The sequence below is a fragment of the Ascaphus truei genome, chromosome 3 (genome assembly GCF_040206685.1).
Source record: "Ascaphus truei isolate aAscTru1 chromosome 3, aAscTru1.hap1, whole genome shotgun sequence".
NCBI classification, from domain to species: Eukaryota; Metazoa; Chordata; class Amphibia; order Anura; family Ascaphidae; genus Ascaphus; species Ascaphus truei.
Genome location: NC_134485.1, coordinates 274,367,451 through 274,395,449, shown reverse-complemented (window position 1 = coordinate 274,395,449; position 27,999 = coordinate 274,367,451). Strand labels below are relative to the sequence as shown.

Genomic DNA, 27,999 nt, shown 5'->3' with positions numbered 1-27,999 from the left:
GCCGGGGGGAGAAGCGCACCTCAACCCAGAAGTCTTTGCTGACTTTCAATGCGAACTTCAAGTGTCTGCCACTGCTATAGTGCGCTTCTCCCAGCCTGTCTTCCTCATTTGCCGCCCTGCTTCCATCCCACCATCCAAATCCTCTACCGTCCTGCTACGCTCTGGAGGTCTAGCGTCCTCTTCTCTTGTCGCCCTTCTCTGAAACCGCCCTATTTCTCCTCTTCTCCTGAAGCAGTGCCAGTTAGGCATTAAGGGGGTGAGTGGAGGACGAGGGGGGGGGGCGAGAGAGAGAGGACGAGGAGGAGGGGGGGCGAGAGAGAGGACGTGGGGGGACGAGAGAGAGGACGAGGGGGGGCAAGAGAGAGGACGAGGAGGAGGGGGGGCGAGAGAGAGGACGAGGAGGAAGGGGGGCGAGAGAGAAGACGAGGAGGAGGGGGGGCGAGAGAGAGGACGAGGAGGAGGGGGGGGCGAGAGAGAGGACGAGGAGGAGGGGGGGGCGAGAGAGAGGACGAGGAGGAGGGGGGGCGAGAGAGAGGACGAGGAGGAGGGGGGGCGAGAGAGAGGACGAGGAGGAGGGGGGGCGAGAGAGAGGACGAGGAGGAGGGGGGGCGAGAGAGAGGACGAGGAGGGGGGGGCGAGAGAGAGGACGAGGAGGAGGGGGGGGCAGAGAGAAGACGAGGAGGAGGGGGGGCGAGAGAGAGGACGAGGAGGAGGGGGGGCGAGAGAGAGGACGAGGAGGAGGGGGGGCGAGAGAGAGGAAGAGGAGGAGGGGGGGCGAGAGAGAGGACGAGGAGGAGGGGGGGCGAGAGAGAGGACGAGGAGGAGGGGGGGCGAGAGAGAGGACGAGGAGGGGGGGCGAGAGAGAGGACGAGGAGGGGGGGCGAGAGAGGACGAGGAGGGGGGGCGAGAGAGGACGAGGAGGGGGGGCGAGAGAGAGGACGAGGAGAGGGGGGGCGAGAGAGAGGATGAGGAGGGGGCGAGAGAAGGGGCGAGAGAGAGGACGAGGAGGGGGGGCGAGAGGACGAGGAGGGGGGGCGAGAGGACGAGGAGGGGGGGCGAGAGAGACGAGGAGGGGGGGCGAGAGGACGAGGAGGGGGGGCGAGAGGACGAGGAGGGGGGGCGAGAGGACGAGGAGGGGGGGCGAGAGGACGAGGAGGGGGGGCGAGAGGACGAGGAGGGGGGGCGAGAGGACGAGGAGGGGGGGCGAGAGGACGAGGAGGGGGGGCGAGAGGACGAGGAGGGGGGGCGAGAGGACGAGGAGGGGGGGCGAGAGGACGAGGAGGGGGGGCGAGAGGACGAGGAGGGGGGGCGAGAGGACGAGGAGGGGGGGCGAGAGGACGAGGAGGGGGGGCGAGAGGACGAGGAGGGGGGGCGAGAGGACGAGGAGGGGGGGCGAGAGGACGAGGAGGGGGGGCGAGAGGACGAGGAGGGGGGGCGAGAGGACGAGGAGGGGGGGCGAGAGGACGAGGAGGGGGGGCGAGAGGACGAGGAGGGGGGGCGAGAGGACGAGGAGGGGGGGCGAGAGGACGAGGAGGGGGGGCGAGAGGACGAGGAGGGGGGGCGAGAGGACGAGGAGGGGGGGGCGAGAGGACGAGGAGGGGGGGCGAGAGGACGAGGAGGGGGGGCGAGAGGACGAGGAGGGGGGGCGAGAGGACGAGGAGGGGGGGCGAGAGGACGAGGAGGGGGGGCGAGAGGACGAGGAGGGGGGGCGAGAGGACGAGGAGGGGGGGCGAGAGGACGAGGAGGGGGGGCGAGAGGACGAGGAGGGGGGGCGAGAGGACGAGGAGGGGGGGCGAGAGGACGAGGAGGGGGGGCGAGAGGACGAGGAGGGGGGGCGAGAGGACGAGGAGGGGGGGCGAGAGGACGAGGAGGGGGGGCGAGAGGACGAGGAGGGGGGGCGAGAGGACGAGGAGGGGGGGCGAGAGGACGAGGAGGGGGGGCGAGAGGACGAGGAGGGGGGGCCAGAGGACGAGGAGGGGGGGCCAGAGGACGAGGAGGGGGGGCCAGAGGACGAGGAGGGGGGGCCAGAGGACGAGGAGGGGGGGCCAGAGGACGAGGAGGGGGGGCCAGAGGACGAGGAGGGGGGGCCAGAGGACGAGGAGGGGGGGCGAGAGGACGAGGAGGGGGGGCGAGAGGACGAGGAGGGGGGGCGAGAGGACGAGGAGGGGGGGCGAGAGGACGAGGAGGGGGGGCGAGAGGACGAGGAGGGGGGGCGAGAGGACGAGGAGGGGGGGCGAGAGGACGAGGAGGACGAGGAGGGGGGGCGAGAGGACGAGGAGGGGGGGCGAGAGGACGAGGAGGGGGGCGAGAGAGGACGAGGAGGGGGGCGAGAGAGGACGAGGAGGGGGGCGAGAGAGGACGAGGAGGGGGGCGAGAGAGGACGAGGAGGGGGGCGAGAGAAGACGAGGAGGGGTGGCGAGAGAAGACGAGGAGGGGTGGCGAGAGAAGACGAGGAGGGGGGGCGAGAGAAGACGAGGAGGGGGGGCGAGAGAAGACGAGGAGGGGGGGCGAGAGAAGACGAGGAGGGGGGGCCAGAGAAGACGAGGAGGGGGGGCCAGAGAAGACGAGGAGGGGGGGCCAGAGAAGACGAGGAGGGGGGGCCAGAGAAGACGAGGAGGGGGGGCCAGAGAAGACGAGGAGGGGGGCCAGAGAAGACGAGGAGGGGGGGCGAGAGAAGACGAGAGGGTGGGCGAGAGAAGACGAGAGGGTGGGCGAGAGAAGACGAGAGGGTGGGCGAGAAAAGACGAGGAGGGGGGGCGAGAGAAGACGAGAGGGTGGGCGAGAGAAGACGAGGAGGGGGGGGCGAGAGAAGACGAGAGGGTGGGCGAGAGAAGACGAGGAGGGGGGGGGCGAGAGAAGACGAGGAGGGGGGCGAGAGAAGACGAGAGGGGGGGCGAGAGAAGACGAAGAGGGTGGGGGGCGAGAGAGAAGTTAGATGTTTTGCAATTAATATTATTTTGCAAAATTATAATAATGAAAGAAATAACTTACCTTGCAACTCCCAGACTTTCAAAGGTAACATTTCATTAGTGCTTTCAATGAGATGTTTCCTAAACTCCACCAGATTGTCTTTTAGATCAGGATACATTTGTCTAGGAATCAAGTTGTGAGATTTACAATGTCAAATCATGTTTACAAGAAGATATTGGGAAAAGAAAACTTGGATACAGAAGTACAGAGAACACAGTGCATTGCGATTTACTGTAGTTTATTTTTTGTCTTCTATTAACAATACTATTGGAATGTATGGTATTAAAAAAAAATTTCAAAAAAAAAACACAACCTGATGGGTTGCTTTTAGTAGCTGAAAACAGTCTCACAATAGTCTACTACATGAGATACTAAATGAAAACTTGCATTGAAATAGAAAATGTATCATTATTAATTTATGCAAAGACATTTATCAAATATACAAAAACCCTATCTACATATAATCTGAAATGTAACATATACTATACACTACACAGAATTTTAAAGTGTTATTTTATGAACTCACATTAATTTGCCGAAGTAAAATCCTTGAACATCTTCAGTAATCCCATCATCTGTCTTCAATGTAGAATTGTTGGCTATGTTTAAATATGAGGAGAAATAAAGAGTCATCCTGATCATTTTTTACCATCACCTGTTTTATTTTTGTGATTACTTTAAATGCATGTCATTTCCCAGAATCCCTTGCTGCAGTGGGAGTGCTGGGTGATAATGGTGAAAGGCGGGGTTGCAGACCTGTCTAAGGCTGAAGCCCCAGTACCTCCGTGAGACTGGCGGCGCGTGCAGCCGATTCCCCGGTCTACAGTGAGCTGCAGGAAGAGACCGAGGGGGGCCGGGGGGGTGGCGGGGGAGTGACGGGGGCGCGGCCCTGATGTCACCCGGCAGGTTTGCCCTCATTGGCTGAACCACCGGGGGGCGTGGCTTAGCGCTCCGTCGCGAGTCCTGCTCTCAATAGAGCAACTCTCGCCACAGCGCTGCGGCCCCCCCTCGCAGCGGGCCCGGCGCCATTGAGGGGAGGGCTCTCGTCCCTGCAGCGTCCGCCACAGCGGGCGCTGCAGTAGCCAGCGGGAACAAGGACTAAGACCTGCAAATGAGCATACAGTAATATTTCCATTTGAGATATATAGATATATTATAGATATATACATATATACATATACACACAATTAATGTTTAGGTGAAAATCTATAGCAGGGAGAACAGGTCCTGATGAAGAATGTAATACCGAGAATCACAAGATAGCATAACTAATTTGAAACCATATATCAGAAGTAATAGCAATTGAGAAAATGTTTAAAAGGGAGCCATCTGAGCAAGATTGATTCTACAGGTCCAAATGGAGAAGTCATCATAACCTCTAAAATAATATTTAGAAACCATGGAAGGATTAGATCCCCAATCTTGGGTCTTATCTTGCGCACTGCTTTTGTAGATAATATAATATGATTGATCTATGAAAAAATACTCCCAGTGTTCCACTAGCCCTTTTATGTACACTTTGTTCACTTCCTTATGGAAACCATTGTGAAGACAATCTAGACATTGACATAAATTCCATTTCAACTTTTATTCTTACACTATGCAAAGATAATTTTCCAAATATTAGTCAATTCTAAAATGTCACCGCTTTTCTACCCATCGATAGTGTTTCCGTTACAGGAGATGCGACGCCTCTGTCTCAATCATCCTTTCAAACCTCATGCTAGTTTACAGAGTATTTTTACATTTGGGAGACAAATAAGCCTCCTAGTTAATAGCTCTGGAAATATGAATAGTGTCCAGTGCTCTCCCACTGTAATCCTTAAAAAGTCTGTACCATTGTCTTCTAGGTGGAAAAACGTATATCAGATGAACATTCCAGTCTATGGAAAAGGCAGTCACGAATGTCACTTTGAAATCACGTCTATTGTTAAATGGTCACGACTGAACAATCTGGAGATAAATCTGGTTGTTCAGCAACCACTCTCCTGGATCTACAGGCTTTGGCTGGAACCTGTCCTTACCCGACTGCTGTGGACAACTTGGTTGCTGGCAAGCCTCTTCCTGAACTTTGTTATTGGCTGCACCTGTTCAAGGGCTTAAATAGCAGCCAGTGAATTCCAGCCCCTCCCTGAGCATTGTATATGTTTCCCTGTGTTCCAGGCCACCTTGGGTTCTAGTAGCTGAGCCTTCCTTGTTTGTGGGCCTTCCCTGTTCTTGAGGCTAGCTTGTTGCTGTGGCTAGCCTATTCATTTGAAATCCCTGTTGCTGACCCAGGACCGTGACCCTGACCTCGCTGCCTTCCACCTGCCCTGACCTTTCACCTGTCACCTGGATTTTGCACCTCTGCCACCTGCCCTCACCCTTTGCCTGCATACCGACTACGGATACTCTAACAGGACTCTGTCCCGGGGCTCTGGTCGGTTAATTGGCATCCCTACCTCAGCCCTGCGGGTCCGCTTCCCGATCGGAGACGAGCACCATCACACTTGGGCATTCTTGTAACATTAAGTGGTGCAATTAGTTAAAAATATACATTTTCTGCCCACCTTTGGATCTTCGCCACTTCTATTTGCACTTGACGCCTCATCGTGCCTCCTTGGGGATTTATGTAGGCTGTTACAGTGGGTAAAATTACCATTTTGTTTTTGGCAGCATGAAAAGGTTGAAATTAAACCCTCAACCCTAATGGTCTAATGATACTTCTGCAAATGCCCTTCTTGCAGAAGTTTCTGGATACAATTTTGAAGCACCAAAAAGGTCTGTGGATTTTTAGTGATGTGAATCATGAACCTCTTTTCTGGGAGTCTGTTTTTAAATTCCATCAAGTACCCTAAATGATCCATAGCAGTCTCAACCCACTTCTTCCAGAATGCCCCGACTCTTCCCCCTACTATCATGGCACTCCTGGAGGGGGATCTCCTGAACTTTAGAAATAAGATTCCTTGGCAGGGGCCGGCCTCTGATCGCCTTTAGTATGCTTCCGCTTAGAATATGTATGTCCCTGACTTGTTGAAAACCAGGGTCCTTTAGAAGACCTAGATTCTCTAAATGAATGTTTCTCTGAGAATATTGGGTGTGAGAGGCTCAGGAAGGAAAGTTGATGGAAAAGGATCGTCAGTCGCCGCACTGATGTCAACCCGTCTGCTTGTGATTCCCAGGGTAGTTAGACACTGCACTTGCAGCTCTGGTTAGTACCATGGGAAAGGGAGCTCTGACAAAGTGAGTGTATCGTCTCCACAGAGCATAGATCAGTACATTAGATCAGCTACTTGGGGACCTCTCATCTCCTTCACACGATTTGATCACGGCTTACTACAGGGAAGGAGACGTTTGAGCTTATACATGATTTGACTATCTACGTAATATCTATCTATCCTCAAGTAGTACTATACATATCTGCTTAGACAAAATGTTACTTGGGTGCATTATACCTTTTTGACATACTACAGTTACCTCAGTCTATACAGATAATTTAAATGACTATAAGCTAGACCTTTCACAATCGTTCTAGTATACTGAATTTCCCTAAGGGTTGATTCCAACGTATCCATATTAGTACTGGTATACCCACGTAGAATGCAAAACAGATGAGATACTATACCAGCACTGCTAACAAAATAAACAAGAGTGAACAGTGCAAGAGAGGATAACAACGAATAAACACAAAAAAACTAAATGACACATGGTCCAGTGGTTCAGAAACAGATCACTAAAAGTATGCACTCCATATCACTCAAAGGGAAGGGATTGTAAGTGTGCATAAATGTGTAAATAGGTTAGATAATTCACCCTAAGAACAATACATAGTATAAAGGTATGAATTAAAATACTTTTATTAAATCAAAATAATTAAAAGACAGGGCTTTAAAATAGATCTTAAATGCAACAGCAGTGCTGCTTGATATAGCCACTACTAGATGTTGTGCAATATTCACTTCAAATCAGACGGCTATATATAAAAGTAGACTGTGGATAAGGGTAATTGAACCCTAAGGTATACGGGGTGAACCAGGTTTGAGCCAACTAAAAGGAAGGGAGTTTCTAGACCAGCTCCCCCCTCCCACGACCACGCTACAATTAAAACTATATTAAGTCCAGATACACCGTGGTAATAACTGTTACAGTGAGCATTAGTTACTCTGACAATTGCGTGAATAGGATTGGGACGTCAAGACACCCAGGTGTAGAGACCGTGGCGAGAACGGTTCTGGCACAACCAAATCGACACAACCGTGGTGTAACGGTTACTCTGAACCAAGATGGGTGGTTCTTAGTGTGTACTCTGTCAAGTACAGAAGACACCAGATGTATTCAGTGGTCTCCTAAGTACTGCCTGGGTGGATAGAAACTCTGGCTAATTTCCCAAAATCTGTCAGGTACTACCCTTGGTATTATACCACTGTACCCACTTAGAACATCAGCACTATTTACTGCTCCTGGGTCCCATCACACTTTTAACCCCTTTTGATCACTTATTAATATATTTTGTGTTCACCTTTTAGTTTGGAAATTATTGTATACGAATACCCAAAGTTCATTTTGATGGTATTCCCATTATTCAATCAGTTCATTGAGTGCAGCACACTGCTCTTTCCTCTCCTGCTGCTCGAATATTTGATGCAAATGCAAGCACAACATTAAGCAATGTGTCAAAACAAACTTTCCTTATGCCGATACATCACCCCCATGTTTCTCTGCACCCTCCAAGTATTGGGGAGGCCATAATTTGTGCTAAATTAGCATTTAAAATGTAGCAATTATTTTGATACTATATACTGTAAGTGAACTGAAGATTTTTGATGGAGGTTTTTTTTGTGTGCTAAATTATTAAAACCGTTCAGTGGTCCCTCATGTAAACTTTGTACATAATGTAATTCTTGTGTATGTCCAACATCAGCTGTTATTGATAAAATACCTTCAACTTTAGTGTCATCCATTGCTTTATACTCTGTGCTTTTTATTGCAAGTTCTACTCCGTATCCAGATAAATGTATTTTCCTTGAGCTTGGATTCTAGAAGTAAATAAAACATGAAAAAACATGTTGTAAAAAAAAAACATTTAGAATCAAACTGTTTACAATACAGACATTTATTTATAAAATATTTTACCAGGAAGTAATACATTGAGAGTTACCTCTCATTTTCAAGTATGTCCTGGGCACAGAGTTAAGACAAATAATACATGGTTACAAGTACAGTTACATAAATGAACAGGTATACATTATATACAAGACATTGCATGCACAGTTAAAGAAAATATATATTATGGGCGTAATGGACAAACAATGAGAGAGAAAAAAAATGATCAGAAGAGCCAGCATTCATGGTTTATTTTAATTACATTCTAGTTTCTGTAAAACTAAGTTCCAACAATCCACTTTACATGTAGCAGTCACTGCTGTTTCATTCAAGTACGATTCCTGTAAATACTGAGGCGTGTGCATTGAATTAAACATATGAGAGGCAACAGAGCGATGATCAGCGTTCGTTTTCTGCACACACAAAGTAGTAAGATTTTAATTGATGGATTTTAAATGAGAGGTTTTAATGTAGTTATCACTAAGAAATTGCTCCGTCATTTCGTTTACCTTAACTAAACTCATACTGATGAGAAGTACAGGCGTATTTCCATTAAAGTAAATTACTTCCACATCCTATAAATTGGCATGTATATACTAAAAGATTTTTTTTTAAAGGAGGAAAGTACCAACCATCTCAATTTGTAAAAATGGGGATAGCCTTTCACAAAAGCAAGAACTCCTCTTTAAGGAGCAGCACTAGATGAATCAGCAACTACTATAAACACTTATCTTGTAATCTTCAGCCCCTTGAGTATACACCAATACAATTTGTGCACGATGGTACCATTTGCTTCGGACTGATTATGGCTCGGCAGAAGTGGATAGATGGCAAACAAACAGCCTACACAACTTAATACTCAAAAATGTTTATAGGAGTAATATTAATGGAGTAATTAATGGAGTAATAGACTGTGAAGGGAAACCTTCTGAAAAGTACAAAGTAATTGGTAAATACAAAAACATGTACAGGCATACCCCGCATTAACATACGCAATGGGACCGGAGCATGTATGTAAAGTGAAAATGTACTTAAAGTGAAGCATTACCTTTTTCCCACTTATCGATGCATGTACTGTACTGCAATCGTCATATACGTGCATAACTGATTTAAATAACGCATGTGTAACAGGCTCTATAGTCTCCCTGCTTGCGCACAGCTTCGTTACAGGTAGGGAGCCGGAATTGCTGTCCAGGACGTGCTGACAGGCGCATGCGTGAGCTGCCGTTTGCCTATTGAGCGAGATGTACTTACTCGCGAGTGTACTTAAAGTGAGTGTCCTTAAACCGGGGTATGCCTGTATAGCTATTGCTGCATTAAGGAGGAAAAATTAGGTGCTTAACATCTCCAGCTACTTTATTTAAAATTAACAAAATAAAGCCTGTTTCCCTTTCCCATTTAGAGATAAAAGTACAAAAGGAACATGGCTTGGTAATGCTTTCATAACCTATTTTCTCAATTTAATAATATTGCTTTGAAACAAGAATATTCCAAGAAGCCAACAAGATGCAGCATGTACAATGGTACAGTTCATCTGGCATGGGGATGGAGTACCCTTAACCCCATCCATCAGTTTGTTCACAAAATTAATAGAGTACAGAAGCAATTTAATAATACTAATAACTCGTCAAGTACCCGGACATCAACCTACTTAATGTGTCACAGATTTGGGTGTATGAAACCTATGCATGTTTAAGGGTGAAATGTAAAATATATAGAACCGTGAACAGTCAATAGTTTCCTAGTTACATCAAAATTAAGTGGGTGGGTTGAAAACCAGTCCCGCAATCAGGTGCGTCAGAAAAACCACACAGTATAAATCATCACTAAGTCAACGATTGAATGTAGGTGGTTTCAGCAGGAATCCATACTGTAATATTAATGTTCTTGCGGATCTGGACTTGGCGGGACCGTGAGTGTTTGTAAATGTGACTGAACCCTTAACCGGGAAGATGGGAGGCAGTCGCGGACGACCCGCAAAAGCGGGACTACCAGCGCCGCTTAACCACATCGACTATAAGGATATGCACACTATAATTTTGATAATAAATCAACTGGCATGAGTATCAGCACTATAAAGTTGAAAGTACACTTAAGACAACTCACGGTCCGCCGTCTGAACGATGATTCCTGCAGGGTGTGATCCCAGGCACTAGACGTTAATCAGGAGAAAGATCCAATGAGGAACAGCCGGTGCACTGCAATAGAACAAAGTTGGACGTGGTGACCGAAAAAAATGTTTTATTGAATAAAATCCATAGACATGGGGTACTGACAAGGCCTTTAACGCATTTCACACGGCATGTGCTTTGGTAAAGCACTTATGCTGTGCGAAACGCGTTAGAGGCCTTGTCAGTACCCCATGTCTATGGATTTTATTCAATAAAACGTTTTTGCGGTCACCACGTCCAGCTTTGCTCAATTGCAGTGCACCGGCTGTCCTCATTGAATCTTTCTCCTAGTTATATAAAAGGAACATTATACCTTATTTGTACAGAAATCTGCAAAAACACTAACATTTTAATTTGCACACAAAAATATATATATATATAGCATACCTGAATATAGTGCCGAAGTACATAAAGGATCTCCCCATTTTGTGCTTTTTCAGTCAGTGTTTTGTGAAATTTTGCAAATTCTTTTGTACCCACTTCTGCATAGAGGATGACTGTTGGAGCAGTCTTGAGAAGTGTTGGAAATATGTGATCCCCTTTGTACAAATAAGGTCTTGGTCTAAAAAACAGTGAAGTGTGACATTTTCTGAAATCAAATTTTAAATGCCTCAAATCGATGAATATCAAACGATACATACATACAGGTGTGTGTATATATATATGTATATATGTGTATGTATACACACACACACACACACACACACACACACGCTTTTGAGAGCCATCACTAAGCAAATCTTTCTTGTAGATCTGCTAAATAGAAGACAACCCCATAGAAGAGTAGTCCCCAAGGTCGCCTCGACCATAAGCAACTCTGTTTCTCTTTTTCCAGTTATTCAAGAACATTATCTCTCCCTAAAGACTGCAATCGACTGCTGACTTTCTCATACTATCTGTACATTATCTCCAGAAAACTGCAGAAAGCATTTAAACTTCTACCCCTGGCCATTATTCATTAAATAGGACTGATGTTTTCAGACTAGAGCCAGATAACTCAGATGATACGGGTTATTGATGCCATTGAAATCCCTGTATCAGAGGATAATGAATCTCCATCTATGAGCGCAAAAGCTAGCAATCCCTACTGCTATTGATGACCTATCCTCAGAAATCATTCCACACTGCAAGCAAATTCAGCTGGTCTCTCTGTAGGAACTAAACAAACTCTCTCTCTCATCCAGTATATCCTTCCCAACGTCTGGAAGATATTGCTCTATTAGACACATATTTAGTACATCATCTCTTATTCTCATCAACTCTTATTCTGTGTTAAGAACCTAGCATACAAGTTTATATAGCATGTTCTTTTTCAAATCAGTCGATTAAGCCTTACCCAAAAGTTTAATTTCAATAAAACTGGCGATGGGGAATAAAAAAAATAAAAAAAAACAATCAATATTCAATTGTTTTTTTTTAGCATGCGACTACCGCGGGTTTTATTGTATCCTAGTGCTTCTAAATTTAATAGTAGATAAATACATATTTCAACATGATCCCCATTAAATGATCAATCTTCAACTCCAGCTTTCCGTACTCTTCCGATGAGAAAAAGCATGCTTATCTGACAACTGATTGAACATGGGATCAAGAGTTCCACACAAAAAAAATCTAAAACCTTGTGGGTCCTTTGCCACGTAAAAGCTTATTTTTTATCTCTTGCCTTAATAACTAGTGCTTACTTTATTCAAGTCATTAACTATATTACAAGTGAAGAACATTATACAGTATATCAGTTTCTTCTGTTGTGCATCAGAAAATATCTACTAAACAGTAATCTCCAGTTAATGCAACATAAACAAGTTATAAAAGTCTTTGCAAATTGCAAGCGTACATTTCATAAGCTTAGCAAGTCCAGCTTTTAACTTAATGATTACATAACTGCTTTCAAAGCATTGGGGTCAATAATAAATTGCAAATACAGTAGCTCTTCAGCAGCTAAGTTTCGCAATGGACACCTATTTTCTAGCGAGTCGCGGATCAACAGTGGACTGGTGGCAGACTGACAGAGTAAGAATCTGGTCTGAGACCCAATGCCAGCTACAGGTACGTCTGACAAAGCTCCCTGTGCTTTGGGTACCAAAAAGGTACACTGGAAGGTAAATTGGGCACTGAACATTTGCATCCATACTGTTCATAGAGCTGCCGAAACTCTCAGATCTAGAAGAACAAACATTAAATAGCAATAGTGACATTAAAGCTGCAGACCAAGTAATATACTACATGTGTTTTTTTTAATAAATCAGTTATGTACTATGGAAAATACTTGTAGCATTTTTTTTTTTTTAACAACTCTGCAAGACATTTTTTATGTATTATAATGTAACAAGTCTTTCTTGTTTCTATAGCAACCATTTACAAAGTCAATACTCCTCTGCAGTCATTTAGTGAACCCCTGAGCCGAATCTTCGCCGATCGATCACAGGAGACCGGATCGATCGGCAACTTAGCTAATTACTTATTGTGTGGATTGTATTGATGCTCATATTAAAAAGGCAAAAAAAAAGATAAATACATTTTTTTTTTTTTTTTTTTTTAAACCGGCAGCTTGGAGTGCTACTTTTACAGAGCAGGATTCATATTCTCAACGGTTGATAAATTGTTCAAATGTGTTAATATGAGAACACCAACTTCATTAAAAAATAAATTGAAAAAAATTATAAAATAAGTGGTTTGTAATAATTACCTTTCAGCCACTTCCTTCAGAAGTTTTTTAATCTGGCTGGCTTTGCAGGTGTGCTTCCCGTGGATAGTGACAAATGCACCACAACCTTCTGGAGGAGGCTCATCAGCTGCAATCTAACATGTTAATTAGTATACACAAATAAGGCTGCTTAATTGCACTCAAACTTCAAATTACCATCAATTTCTTGATTAAAATAGCCTCTCAACTACTATGAAAATTGTGTTCATAATGCAACAATTGTGATGCTAAAAGGAGAACACATTTAAAAAAAAAAGCCAAAAGTGCTGTCTCTAACTGGAATTTATTTTGTAGAAATGTAACTTGATTAGAACATAAGAGGCACGTTAAGGAAGGTTTTTAAGCAGTAAGGATCGTCTGCTTTCCTAGACAGGCAGCAGAGCGATTTGCTACAAACAGGACTATTTGGATCCTGACAAGAGCAATACATTAAATATTCAAGCGAATTTTAATTATTACCACTCCAAACAATAACAAAATGAGCTAAAGAAAGTCTGCCAACATGATATACAGTACGTGTTATTAAAGGTACAATTACTTGTTTCACAGCTTCATTTCATTTACGGGTGCAATTTCACCTTGCAAAAAATTAATGTTGCTATATAAAAATTCAATTTGTGAGCACATTCACATCTCAGACAGGTCTGAAACCTCCTTTCCACCATATCTCTTAGCATACAATGCTTCCACTGCAGACAGGGATTCTGGGTGATGACATGCAATATTATTAGTAAATCAGATTCTATTATTGTTCTTTTTATTTTTATTCCATCACTTTTGATCATGTTTTAATCAACTCTTGGGTTGTTGAGTTATGCTCTTATCTCTTTTTTTTTTTTTTTGAGCCACCTTTATGTGGGTTTGTTCCATCTGGTATTAATGTACCGCTATTGATTTGGGTCACACTATAAGGGTACATGTAGTGTTAATATAAGCACTCCTTTTTATAAGGTATTAACCATGCAGTAGTCTGCATTACACATTATATCACAATTTATTATATTGGGTGTATAATTTATAACACGTATATTTACTCATGTATATGTCCATGTATTTATGCATGTATGTGCGGGTATATATGTTCATGTGTATGCATTTATATATATAGATTTTTTATTAGCGTTAGGACACTTTTTCTTTATATATATATTTCATGATTACTCAACAGTAAATTTAGTCTATCACTGTCCCTTCACATTTTATAATATTATGAGTTATAGATTGTATTGCACTGGACGCTGGACATTTTGTCATAGGCTATGTTATGTGTGTTGTTCGTGTTAGAACAGTCAGTATTTTATTTCTGCGTTTTTTTGGGTTGATGTTCCTATTGCATACTGTCCATCTTACACTTGTTTATTCAATATTGTGTTTTCATATGGGCTGTATACTGCTTTTCTTATGTATACTATGATGCATATGTTTAGTGCATATCCTTTAATGAATATTGATTTAAGGGTTAACATTGATCACTTAACGAAATAGATTGGCATGTATGATGTATCATTCTATTCAGATCTTTTCTTCCACTCAATAGTTGGGGGTCATCATGAATTTTGATATTTTATTGGTGGATCTATGTATTGCACAAGTGCTGTGTATATTTTCTTTGTCTTTTATGTTGTTTTCTATGTGTTCATGTCTGTATGCTGAGACACCATTCATTGGTATTAGTGCGCATGTCCATTTTTATTAAATTTGTCACTGTGTCTTTAAATCGGGACTATTTATGTGCAGACATTCAGAGACTGAGGCACTACTTTTTTACCCCTGAGGAAGGAAGCGCAGTCTTCCGAAACGCGTAGTGTGGTCCCTGATATCACTGAGCGTTTTATGCAGCGAATCTGATCCCCGCAAGCCAAGCTGAGCAGCTCCTTTACTGGAGCACTTTTGAATTTGCCGCCATTAGCTCCCCCCTTCACCGCGAGGAGCTGGTGTTACTGCGGTGTATGTCCTGTGACGCCGAGCGCTTCTGCGCATGTCCATACCACGGAGGACAGAGGAAAGGAGCTTAGACTGCTTGTTCTGCCCACGTGAAGCCGAGACAGCTGTTACATCTACTGACTCCCCGGCAGCCAGACGATTACACGTGGCAGACACCTAGGAGACGGGCAGGAGCTACACCGGTGTCGCATGAGAGGGGATACTCTCCGATTATCCACTGCCTGTTATCAGCTGGGCTCCGGTAAGCGGGCATTTCAGCTAGCTACAGGATATCATAGGGACTTCTCACATTGTGTGTTTTTAGTTGTACTGAACTATCAGTTATTATATTAAATGCCTTTTTTACTTTTCAGTCCTTTGTTTGTCTCAGCATCTGTTAGTTTCAGTGTTTGTTAGTGTTATCAATTGTGTGTTTATGTCATTTATTGTATTACACTACGTTTGTTTTTCAATTTTTTTCTATATGATTTGACCGCCAACACGAGGAGGGCTCTAGTGGACATCTACTTCCATCTGGCTGCTTTATATCCTTTGTTTGGTGATCTTTTATTTGGTGTGACTTGGGGCCCAGCACCATAGATATAACATGGTTTGTTTCTATCTTTTCTGACCGTGGGTGTCGGAGTTATATCCCAGGCTGCTGGCCAATACCAGGTTATTTTATTACCTACCTTTTTTTTTGTTGTTTAGTCACCTTTTGCTTCAAATCCATATGAACATGGACCCCTATAAGCTTATGCCTGCCACATTACCCTGCCTTTCAACACAGCCTGGGTTAAAGAAGTGCACAGCCAGTGAACCTACTCTCAGACAATTTTTTCAACCTTTTGGGTCTCCTCCGTGTGAGGCCGGTTATACTGGCATTGCAATTTGAAGCTGGGATAGGCTTCAACCACAAATTAAATAAGTTTTTATCGGTAAAACAGTGACAAAACCCCTCTACCATATAGCATAGAGAAAACAAAAATATCACCTGTGAGCACAGTCACGTTTCAGACAGGGCTGCGATGGTGTGCTCATTTGCATGTAATTTCCCAGAATCCCTAGCTGCAGTGGAAGCACTGTATACCAAGAGATATTGGGGAAAACCAGCGATGTCCGAGACATGTGAAGGTGTTCAGAAGTTAAATGTTTATTTGCTGTATGCTATGCGATGGAGGGTATTTGTCACTTTTTTACCCACCATAACTCATTAGGCAGAGTATTACGGCCCGTATGCTATTCCAGAAGAGAACGGACTGAAAGGTTTCCTATGGCATAGCGCTGCTAGTAAATATGGGCTTAAGTGGTCAGCTTTCCTGGCCTAAAATATGAGGTGTATCCAAGTTCTATATAAATGGTTGTAACATTAACCAGTTTGGCATAGCAGTGAGAGAAAGGGCATGGAAACAATGACTAAATGGTGCTGAGCCATAAGACATTACACAGCCTCTTTACTTAAATGAGCCGTAAAGTTTCTTACAGCATAGCCCTGTGTAGTAAATATGACCCTCATTTACCTGCTGAAACATCTGAACTGAAGGAGAATAGGACCTTATGGAAAAGGCGAATTTCAGCAACCGGACTTGCAGGTCTGACAAAAACTGTCCAGCTTTCTTAATGATCAAGTTGTAGTAAGAAAACTCTGTACCTAAAAAACATGAAAAGGATTAGGTAGGCTTGGGAAAGTACTCACAAGCATTGTATATAAAACAAGGGGTGGTATGAAAGTTAAGGTGAAATTACAAGTACATTTGAAACTAGTTAAAAAACAAAAACAGTAAAAGGATTAAAAAAAAAAAGAAAAAAGGAAAATGAAAAGCCAGTAAATAAATGCTGGAAAAAGATAATACTACAACACTTTAGGACACACTAGTTTGCGTATTCTACTCTAAGATCAAATAAGTTGTATGTCAAGTGAAAGAAACAGAGAGAACATCTTCTAGCACAATGATATAGTGTAGGTGCACTCGACCACATCTGGGATATGGGATTTGGAAATGAATTAATTCCAGAGGGAGCAACAGTTGTGCTTCTGGCAAAACAGACTATGATTATAACATTATCATTGCATATCCACGTCACGTGCCCACTTGTGTGCCGGTGGTATATTGGGACGGATTTAGGGGAGATGCCAACTCATCTAAGGCTAAGGTCCCATTGCACGCGTCCGCACGGCTGGCTTGCTTGCCGGCGGCGCGTGCAACTCGCTGTACCGCGATCTGCGGTCTACAGGAAACTTCAGTAGTAGCGGGGGGCGTGGCCAAACGGGTCGGGGGGGGGTGCGGCCATGACGTGAGGGGGCGCGGCCATGACGTAGGGGGCCGGAGCGGGAGGTGGGCGGGAGTGGGAGGATTGACAGGGAGGGGGGGCGTGGCTTGAGCGGAGGGACCCGCTACACTCCCCCCCCTCCCTCCACGGGCTGCCACGGGCTGCCACGGGCTGCAGGTAAGTAAAAAAAACACACACACGCAGGCACTCATACATACATACACACACACACACACACACACACACACACAGAGACAGGCACGCACGCACTCAGGCACACACATACACACACAGAGACAGGCACGCACGCACTCAGGCACACACATACACACACAGAGACAGGCACGCACGCACTCAGGCACACACATACACACACAGAGACAGGCACGCACGCACTCAGGCATACACATACACACACAGAGACAGGCACGCACGCTGCTTTCACTCCACACTCCTCCCCGCTCCCCGAAGCCTCTCCTCCTCCCGAAGCCTCCCCTCCCCATTGGCTCACAGCCACACCACGTGACGCGTCGAAGCTAGGAAACACCATTCTCTTGTGTCTCCTAGCGGGTGACGCGCCACAGCGTGTAGTCAGCTGTGCCGCCAGGGGGGACCGGGACCGGCTCGCGAGGATTCCCCTGCTGGTGGGGAACTCGCTACATTGCCGCCCGCGCCACCGAGCGCAGCGGGTCCCAGGCCTAAGGCTGTCACACATTTTAATCTGGTCTGTAACTGTTTCATACGCCCATAATATATATTATCTTTAACTGTGCACGCAATGTCTTGTATATAATGTATACCCTGCTCACTTATGTAACTGTATTTGTAACCATGTATTTGTCATCATAACTCTGTGCCCAGGACATATTGAAAACGAGCGGTAACTCTCAATGTATTACTTCCTGGTAAAATATTTTATAAATAAATAAATAAATTTGAGGGACCTTTGCGTAAGTGAAGTGTGGGGCAGGTTGCGAGTTGTGTATTAACCCTTGTCCTTTAGGGGAGTTATTGTTCTTTTGAGGGACCTCTGCGGAGGTGGAAAGTGGGAGCACTTGCAAGCGTATTAACCCTTGTCCTGTATGCAGGTCGCGTGCTCGCAGGGGTGCCGTATGTGATAAATCTGAGTCGCCCCAAAGGCGGACGCCAGATGGGGTTCCCAAGAGCTGCTCCCCTCTGCACAGAACCTGCGTGCTAAGGGTTAACATCTGCTTTGCTTGCACTATGTGGAACGTCAACCCCACCCACTGGAATGTTAATGAGCTAGGAAGATGAAGGATCACATAACTTTGGTACACATACAAGACAACACCTGATCCACTAATATACATGTCTAATGTCCAGTTGACAAAGTATTGTGAAACAAAGCACTGGCATGCATTAGAGCCATGTATTCCAGGGGTGCTCGATTCCAGTCCTCAACCCCCCTTAACAGGTCAGGTTCTCAGGATATCCCAGCTTCAGTACAGGTGACTCAGTCGAAGACGGAGCCTCTGATGGTGCCACCTGTGCTGAAGCAGGGATATCCTGAAAACCTGACCTGTTGGGAGGGGTTTGAGGACTGGAGTTGAGCACCCCTGATGTATTGAACATGGATCTATAAATAGCAATATATGAACCCAGAACATGAGACACTGATTAACAGAGGGGCAATAATGCGGAGAATATGTTTTACAATGGGTACTTTTCAAAATGCAATATTATTTTACTTTAATGGAGTGGCCTGGTTCTAAAATGTTTGCAGAGAAATAAAGCAATAAAAAGTAAGGATGGGCATGTTTGCTAGTTTTAAATCTTATTGATTTAAACCGATAGTTAAGCGGTTCAAAACTTTGAAGTTCAATTAAAACTCTCAATCAAAATCTGTAACAAATTTCAAAATCAAAATAAATATAAAAGTCATAAGCCAAGAAAGGCTTATTCTCAGATATCTTTGTTTTCTTTTTTTTTTTAAACCCACAAACCTTTGCGAAAATGTCAAAGTTCGAAAACTTTAAACCAATTTTTTTCAAAATTAAGTTTACATTATTTCCATATTTATATATATAAAAAAAAAATAACTAAAAGCAGATTGAGTTTTTGGCAAAACAAAAACACGAAAAGAGCTAAAACCAAAAAAAAAAAACTCTATTGAAAATTACCGCCTATACTAGAAAGTAACAGTTCTAATAATCACTCTCTGTATACTAGTAATGTACCACCTCCAGATACAGGTGAATGCATGACCACTGTTTAGCATGGCAATTTTCCGCCTGATGACTGAATGAATATTGCGAGCTGGAAAATGACAGTGGCAAAAATAAAATTTGGAAGCCATTTACTCCGCAACAACAGATCATCTCCTATCTTACAGTACCCTAGTGACATTCCGACAGCTTGTTATTATTTCCCACTCCAAGGTCTAACAACCTAGTGTTTCTCAACCAGGGTGCAGCTGCCCTCAGGGGAAACATTCTGCTGGCTGCTCGGGTGGCGTGTCTCGCATGGTTTGAAGACGGTGATCTGCCTCTACCCGCTCTCCTCTCAGCCCAGCACAGAGAGAGAGGAAAGTCGGATTGCAGCCTCCCTACTATGAATGTGGAGTATGTGATAGAGAAAGGTGACAAGTGTGCTACTGTATGTGAGAAGGAGGTGGGAGGGTGAATGTGGAACTAATAAAGATGTGTGAAGTGAAAGTGTGTAAGAAAGGAGGCCAGTGTGGTGTGTGAGTAAGAAAGGGTGCATGCGGTCTTGGGAGCAGGGGTACCCTGAGATTTAAAAAAATGGTGCATATGCTCTTTGCAATACCCCCTCTACCCTGGAACACACACATTTTGTATTTGTATACTTTCAACACGAGAAAAAAAAAAAGAGGATTTTGTGATCCTTTCTTTTGCAACAGCATTCTAGAACTATCTACTTGTATGTTTTTTTTTAATAGATTCAGTGTACAAAGTGGCTGGTGATACCTTTCAGTAGAGGGTATCATATAAATGAAAACAAAGTTATTAATATTTGTAAAAGTTCATGACAGTGGTATATTTATCAAAAGAAATGGAGGGGGGGGTCGCAGTTTTAAATATCCATGTCAGCATTCTGTTTGCAAACAAATACAAATAACTTTGTCACTTACCTTTGTATATGGTTAATTCTTGCACAGTATCCAAAAACTGCCAAAACTTATCATTTCCTCCTTCTGCAATAAATTCGCTATAAGAGAGAGAAAAACATGGTTTGATAATTTCTCAGCTTAATGACAACATTAAAATGACTCCATACATGTAGAGGTATCAGTACCGTGTTAGCCGAGCTTCAATAATCAAAAAAATAAAAAAATAAATAGATGATACCGTTCTGTGGCTAACGAAATGCTTTTATTTGTTTACCTTTTGCTTCATTCATTGTAACATCGCCGGAAGAAGAGATCAGTGTATCTAGAAAGCTCGCACAAATAAAAGCATTTCGTTAGCCACAGAACGATATCATCTATTTATTTTTTTAATTATATATATATATATATATATATATATATATATATATATATACATATACACATACACACACACACACACACTTCAATGGGGATTTTCATCCAATGTAACCAAAGAGCAGAGACTGCGCATAAACTGATAGCTTTTGTTCACATCACTAGTTTTTGCTAACATCATTAGCTGAACAGTAATAATTAAGCATCACACGTCTGTGGCAAATAAGTATCATTCATTTATTTTGTATACTCTTTGCTGGCAAGAGGCCTTGACATACAGAGTGTAGAAACCCTGTTAATGCCATATCTTTGTCTCTCTTAATTTTTTTTTACATAATACAAGTGTATTTTCCCATTTCTTAGGTTTTAATATTTTAAATTGCGACCATTAATGGATACATGTTGCAAAGGAGCACTATGTGGGAGAGTTGGCAATGAAGAGGGTTTTTTTTAAAGTTGCTCCAAGAGTGATACATCATGCACATTGGGTATTCCAGGAGTCCATTCTATTTCCTTATGAAGGCTTGGATGGGGTTTGGAGGTAAGAGTCAGAAATAATACTATTAGATGGTTGTACACAAGACGTGTAATGGGAACGTGGCATCAATTGCACCACTATAAAAAGGCAAGCTTATTAGCATTGCAGTATTATTTATAGATGCTAGGCATATTCAGTCTGCCACATACAGATGCACTCATCTCTACACATCATTTCTTATTTCCTAGCAACCATCCTCATCATTTCATCACCCCAGAATGAGTGTGTTTAAACTGTTACCCGCACCTGGCCTCCAGTAATAGCGGGGTCTCTGGCCATTTGGCAGCTAAGCTTGCCGATACCCCTTTGGCTGATGCCTGAGCCATAATGCTGGTGAATGCAAAGAAGAAGCAGAAAATATGCAAGGGGGACATTGCTGCTCAATTAGAAGACAATAGGGGGGGGGGGGGGGGGGCGCAAGTGATTGGAGGAAAGTACAGCTCAGAGACAGAGACTCTGATAGCATAACAAAGAGAGAATCCAGAGGCTGCTCGGGGCAGAGACGTGAACCCCTGAATCAAAGCACAGATGCACTAGAGACGGTAGGGGCTCCGCGTCCTCATACAGCCGCGAGGTTGCTCCCGGTGCGTCCTCCGGCTCATGTCCCGGTGCAGAGGATGCTGCAGCCCGAAGCTCCCTCTCTGCACACTGTAATCACTCCAGCCGGCCGCAGCTGGACACGCGCTTCCGGGAACCCCCGCCTGCTGTGCCAGACACTCAATGAGTGACGTCACACCGCTGCTCTCCTATTGGTCCACAGTCTCCGTTATCCTCTGTTCAGTGACCAACCACAACGCGGCAGCTGTCAGCCCGTAGAGCCAGCTCCATGGCCAGGGGATTCGGGACACGTAGAACGCGGCCCTGGGAATTCCACTGGCCTCACGCCAGCAGATGGCTTGCAAGCGTCTGATTGGCGAAGCCTGAGATGGGACAGGGAGACATGTATCAGAGAGTGACTGCTGTAGAACTGGTGTAGACACAATACTCAAATGACTTTGTCTGCTGTAGCAATGGTGCGATTGCAAATATGTTGTATATGCAGGAGAAAAGAGAAATAACTTAAAAAGAAGAAATTAAAACAATTCTGGAAACATGACATTTAAGTTACATAGTAGATGAGGTTGTAAAAAGACATATGTCCATTGAGATCAATTTATGTTAAATTTAAATGACAGATACTTATATAATTGTATTTAAACAATATATTGGTCCAGACCAGTGACCTACTTACCATTTTGCACCCATAGACTCTGGGGCGGCCATCCGCCGCAGCGTAGCAGTGTCATAACGGTGCTTCCGCGTTATGGCAATGCATGATGCATTGCCATAACGCGGAAGCACCGTGTCATGGTGTCATGTGACATTGTGACGACATAACAACCTGATGCAACATTTCCTCCAACCAAAATTGCCGGCCCCCCAAAATTGCCGCTTTAGACTATAGGCTTCTATAGCGAGAAATTCACTTCTTGTTCAGACTCCTGAGGAAGGCAAACAAAAACCCCAAGTAACACATTATCCAATAATGTCTCATAAGGGGAAAAATACATTATTTCCTGACCCCTGTGTAGCCATGTATCCTCTTGGCTACTAATCTACCCTACCTAACAGATAAGCACTGGTACCAGTGCAGGCAGTGTTAGGGTTAATCTAGGTTTTCCCCTGCATTAAGCAGTTCTCTTGAATGACGGGGGGGCTTAGGGTCTGTGTTCTGCCCAATCGGGCTCAGACCTAAGACCTCCCCACTGGTACAAAAGGGTCGACAGAGCCTAAATGTGGTTGGTTCAGTTCTGGTTCTGAGTTCTGTGCTGAGAGTTGGAAGTGTGGAGCTAGGGCTCTGGCCACCTTCCCCTCCCTCATGGGAGTGGGACAACTGCCTCTAATTCCACCAAGGAATACGGGAGCTGAGGATTGACCATTAGGGCCTCAAGCTCCCTGGGTTGAGTCCAGGGATCCATCCAAGTGTACCAGTTGTATGCTGCAGTTTGAAGAATAAAGACTGTTCCTTTTTTATATACCCCGGCCTGAGAGTGCAGTTAATCAGGGGTAGTACCAGAGAGCTTTCCTGCAGGGACTACACCCAGCTCTGTTGGGGCCTGCGGGGAAAAGAGGCGCAGCACCGAGTGAATACCTGAGAAAGAACCCTACAGCCTGTCCTGTTTGTCCCCACTACCACCGGCGAATGCTCAGGGCCTTCCTGTGAACCAACAGGTAGCACCATCACAAGGTAATCACAGTGATTCTCCCTTGGGTGAAGAGGGGGGGGGGGGGGTAAATGTTTACTATTTTGGTATATCCCTGTATACCTTTACTTTCTAGAAGGATTTCCAACCTTTTTTTTAAGATATCTATGGTATCTGCTATCACAGTCTCCATGGGTAATGAAACTGCCCTTACTGTAAAGAATCCTTCCTTTGTTGTATTTTGAATATGAATAATGGAATATGACAGTTTTTGTCTATTTCAATATTGTAATGTTCTCTTATGACAAAGTTTTTACAAAAATGAATTAAAATATACAATATCTGAGAGGTGCATGCGCAGCGCGAATGGAGGAAGCTGATTAGTAAAGCCCCATTTGTGCCTGGATAAAAAATACAGAAAAAGGTCTTATAATGTCTCGATCCGGATACTGCACTCCCACAACACTCATATGAGTGCTTTTGCCTCATTTAAATGCCCTTGAGAGGAAAGGGCAAAAGAAAGGAGACCAAGAATCTCCGGACACATCAAACTTCTTTTGACGGCACACGAGGGCTGTTAATATGGAGGAGGCCGGAGTACAGACACATGATGTCTCAGAGACCCCGCAGGCTCAGCAACTGCCGATGGGGCCCTGAGGTTCAATGAATACATCAGAATTGCAGGTACTTTATGAGAATATTACAACTTTATCCAAAAGTGAACTGCAAACGGCATTGAAGGAAATTGACAGAGGTGAAATCCATCGGTCAGCGTACAGACGCCATTGAAAACTAAACGGCTAAACTCATTAATAAAGTGTGCGTCCTTGAACAGAGCCTGCAGGAATGAAATTGAACAATTCCGAAGTTGCAGGAGAGAGATGAAGATACTGTATGGACAACAGGTCGTAACAGGAGCATCAAAGGTATACCAATACCAATATCAATTCACTAGGCAGGACAACAGTATTGAAAAAAATGGGTTTATTCAGGCAAGCCCGCAGACATACATAGATTGCACAAAATACAGTAATACATACCAACTGAAGGTCTGGGGGGAGTCACTAGCCTCAACTAGGTGCAGGGCGCCCGCTTCAGAAACGCTTACCCTGTCCACTGCACGTCCAGGAACACCCGTACTCTTTTCGGGAGAACCGCATTGGTCTCAACGTGACCGCGAAATACAGGATTTAGCCTCAGCTCAGCCAAGCTTTTCCTCCGCAAATCTGTGCCGAGCGCTCTGCTATTCGGAGCATAGCACTTTTGAAAAGCCCACCATCGCTTCACCAGCTCAAGCCCAAGGATGCTCTGGTTCTCTGGTTTGCTAGTCTCCTTACATAGACCCGCTGGGCTATCTTTAACATGGAAGACAGACTGGCGACTACTCAGAGAGGGGGTTTGTCCCCAACCACCAGTCAAGAGCCGGAGGCTCACCTGGGTCTACCCATCAAAGTAGGGGGCATGCTTAGGTTCAGGATGCCGGCAAAGCGGGAAATATGAACTGGCCAATGGAATTCGCGCCTACGAGCTCCGTCTCGGCAACGGCTTCCCATAGCCAGCCCATTGCCGCCCGCTGGGCAGGCGCCACAGTGTCTAGCAGGTACAAAGGTTCTCATCCGCTGAGAGCCCATCCATAGACATGTTCCTCCATCCTTTCCCGCCTGCCAGATGTCCTGGCACCTTGCCCATCCATTCCTTTGATCCGCCATTGCCATGCAGACCCCTCGGCTAATTACATTACCGGGGCTGTCTGTATAGCAATGGATACCCATCTTTTATCATTGGGAACTTGGAGTATAAAACTTGGTCCCTAAAACATGGTCCATAGAACTTGGACTGTGCAACTAGGTTTTAAAACAGGCCCCTGCACTGTGTTGTGTTTTAAAACCCCATTACAGAACTTGCTGGCGGGGCAAAGATATCCCATAGAGTTAAATTAGACTTCCAGACACCCTTCGTCTTTATGTACAGACGCATACACGCAAATCATATTCTATTTGCGGGTAAAGTATCAGTACTCCCGATATTTATTTGCCTCCCAACATCCACTCTTAACCTTCTGTTCCCAAAGTCTCGGTCCTGCAGTTATTTCCTAACAGGGACCCTAACCACACACGGCATCCCTAGCTTATAACCCTACAGGAGACATTTCAATGGGAACATATGTACACAGAAACACATTACATTACATTACTGAACCCAAGAGCTAACACTCATAGCTCTATACACACTTCACCTTTATTATGAAGGCCGGCTACACCTACCATCACATACTCTGACACGGACCCAGAGCTATTCCACCTAGACTCCCAAGGTACCTCTGCAGACGAGATGACAAAAAGTTAAAAGAAAAAGGCCCACCTCACACCGGGTCGGCGAGGTCAGTCCGTATTGAGATTAGTAGGTAGTGCACACACTCAGTCACACTGGTCAAGAGGGGGGTACTTAGCTGCCAGTGTGCTGAATCCAGGGACATCCTGATGCCCCAGAGAAGGTAAGTAGTAGGTAGAGAAGACAGTCTGTATTGAGAGATAGAGACTATGTGACTCAAAGACTCCACTTTACAGGTCTGTCTCAATGGTGAAGCGAACCTGACGGTGATTTATGGTTCCCGATTTCCAAGCCCTGTGTGGGAGGCACCCATAAGAGGTCTGATAATCTGCTGATGGATGAATCAGGAGCCATACATAGGAGACGACAGCCTGCATTCATGCGGCTTTGTATGGGCATGGACTTCGTTGGGCCAGGTTGTAGAACAAATTTGGGCGCTTCCCCCCAGTAACATATACAAAACTGATGCCTGTATAAGTTCCAAATAATATAACGAAAAAAAGGGACAGAGGTCACTAAGGTCCCCTATTGGTTGCACTCAAGGCAGAAACAAATTACATAGCTAAAAGATATAAATTGTGGATGTCATTGTTATACTTTAGGCCATTAGACATTCTCTGTTGACATATATGGTCCTTTTATGGATTATGTTTATTTTCTTTCAGACATTAGTCTTTCAGTGGATATTGTATCCTCTAGCATTTATTTCATTCCATCTGGGACTTTAAGGCAATACTGAGGATATTTATATCTTTTAGTTATGTAATTTGTTTCTGCCTTGAGTGCAACCAATAGGGGACCTTAGTGACCTCTGTCACTTTTTTCGTTATATTATTGCCTTTTCCCCGTGCGCCAGGCTTTCTATACACTATTTTGATATTATGGTTTGGACGACGTCCGATTCTCTTGTTTTTCACAATAAGTTCCAATTAAGACAGGTAAGTGATCTATCTAAATATAAATTTTAGGTTAAGATTTCGACTGTGTTAGATTTTCTTGTATCGTTATAAATGCAATACATGGTTCCTGCTCTGACTTTGCACCGCCTAGTTGTGTGCAGATGGAAGTATAGCGGGTTCCAACATTACTGACTACTCAGCTGTGGTAGATATAGAACACAAACCCTTTATTAAGTACCACAACGATCGTATGATGTTCTCCTGAGGCGAGCTATAGCGTAGCGGGCTATCGCAGATGTGAGCAGCTGAGGAGCAGGTTAGACCAAAATTAGAGGCAGCACGACCGTTTTTTGTCCAAATGTGCTGAGGGTATCCCCTCAGAGTTGAACCATAGCAAGAATGTTCCAACATCCGGAGAGAAACAGGTACACATTATTTCCTGTATACCATGGGTTCTATGGGTTTTGAATGTTTTGTAAGACCGGGATGAATATCTCTCAGTTGACACAAGGAAATATATAGTAAATTGGAGAGAGTCATGTTGATGAGAACTCTATACTTATTTAAGAAAAAGAAAAAAACGACCACCATAAGTATTTAACAAATCCAGGCTACACCACAGCCTCCTTCAGAAAATAACCTGCGCAATGTTCAGCTCAGGACATGTTCACCCAGATATTCCCACCCAACCCCCCATACCTCCTTAAGTCTGGGACCATAGGCCCGGAAGTACTCACTACCGGACCTAAAACATTCCCCTTCGCAGGTTTTCCCCACTTTTGACCCCTAGCACCCTTACCACTTAGGGACATTTAGGTACCCATCAAAACTTACGGATAAAAGCAATACTTCAGCTCTTATAATGCACTGCTCGCACCAACAATGGGAATGGCCTATAAAATAGTGACGCATAATGCCAAAGACCTTAACAGCCCAAGAAAGCGCAGATTAGCATTCACTGACTACAGAAAACTGAAGTTTCTTATACTATTCCTTCAGGAAACACATTTTAGTATCAGGTCTACTCCATGCTATCTTGATAAACATTTCTCGTATACATGTCGGCAGCTCAAGAGAAAAAAATGGGGTGGCTACCATCTTCAATAACAATAAAATTTATCTTAGAAGAATCTTAATCTTAACAGGCACCATACATAACACTCCAATTACTTTAGCTAATGTATACGCCCCTAATGGGCCTTCCAAACTTTTCTTCAATGTTTTTTTTAATAATTTAGGACAGATAAGAAAAGGAAAGTTTATCATAGCAGGAGATATGAATTTAGTATTAGGCAATAGCATGGGCAGATCCCAACTCACTCAAACGGGCACAAGCAGGGAGCAAGACCAAAAAACCTAACTTCTTATCTAAACATTTAAAGGAGTTTCTCTTACTTGACTCATGGCGAATAATGCATCCGCAGAAAAGAGACTACACGCTTGTCTCTAACCCACACAAAA

At 44.4% G+C, this 27,999-nt stretch overlaps 1 protein-coding gene across 1 annotated transcript in view; it reads right to left on the bottom strand.

Moving 5' to 3' along the window:
* Positions 1–21,844, bottom strand: part of UGGT2 (UDP-glucose glycoprotein glucosyltransferase 2) — a 248,351-nt gene extending 226,507 nt beyond the window's left edge. The window contains exons 1-8 of the mRNA XM_075590844.1: positions 21,372–21,844; positions 20,234–20,310; positions 16,371–16,501; positions 12,910–13,022; positions 10,611–10,785; positions 7,889–7,985; positions 3,497–3,569; positions 2,992–3,092 (exon numbers count right to left, since the gene is read on the bottom strand). Coding sequence (XP_075446959.1) covers positions 2,992–3,092; positions 3,497–3,569; positions 7,889–7,985; positions 10,611–10,785; positions 12,910–13,022; positions 16,371–16,501; positions 20,234–20,310; positions 21,372–21,499 — 895 coding nt within the window. The 5' untranslated portion in view covers positions 21,500–21,844. The remainder of the gene's footprint in view (positions 1–2,991; positions 3,093–3,496; positions 3,570–7,888; positions 7,986–10,610; positions 10,786–12,909; positions 13,023–16,370; positions 16,502–20,233; positions 20,311–21,371) is intronic.
* Between the last annotated feature and the right edge of the window lie 6,155 nt (positions 21,845–27,999).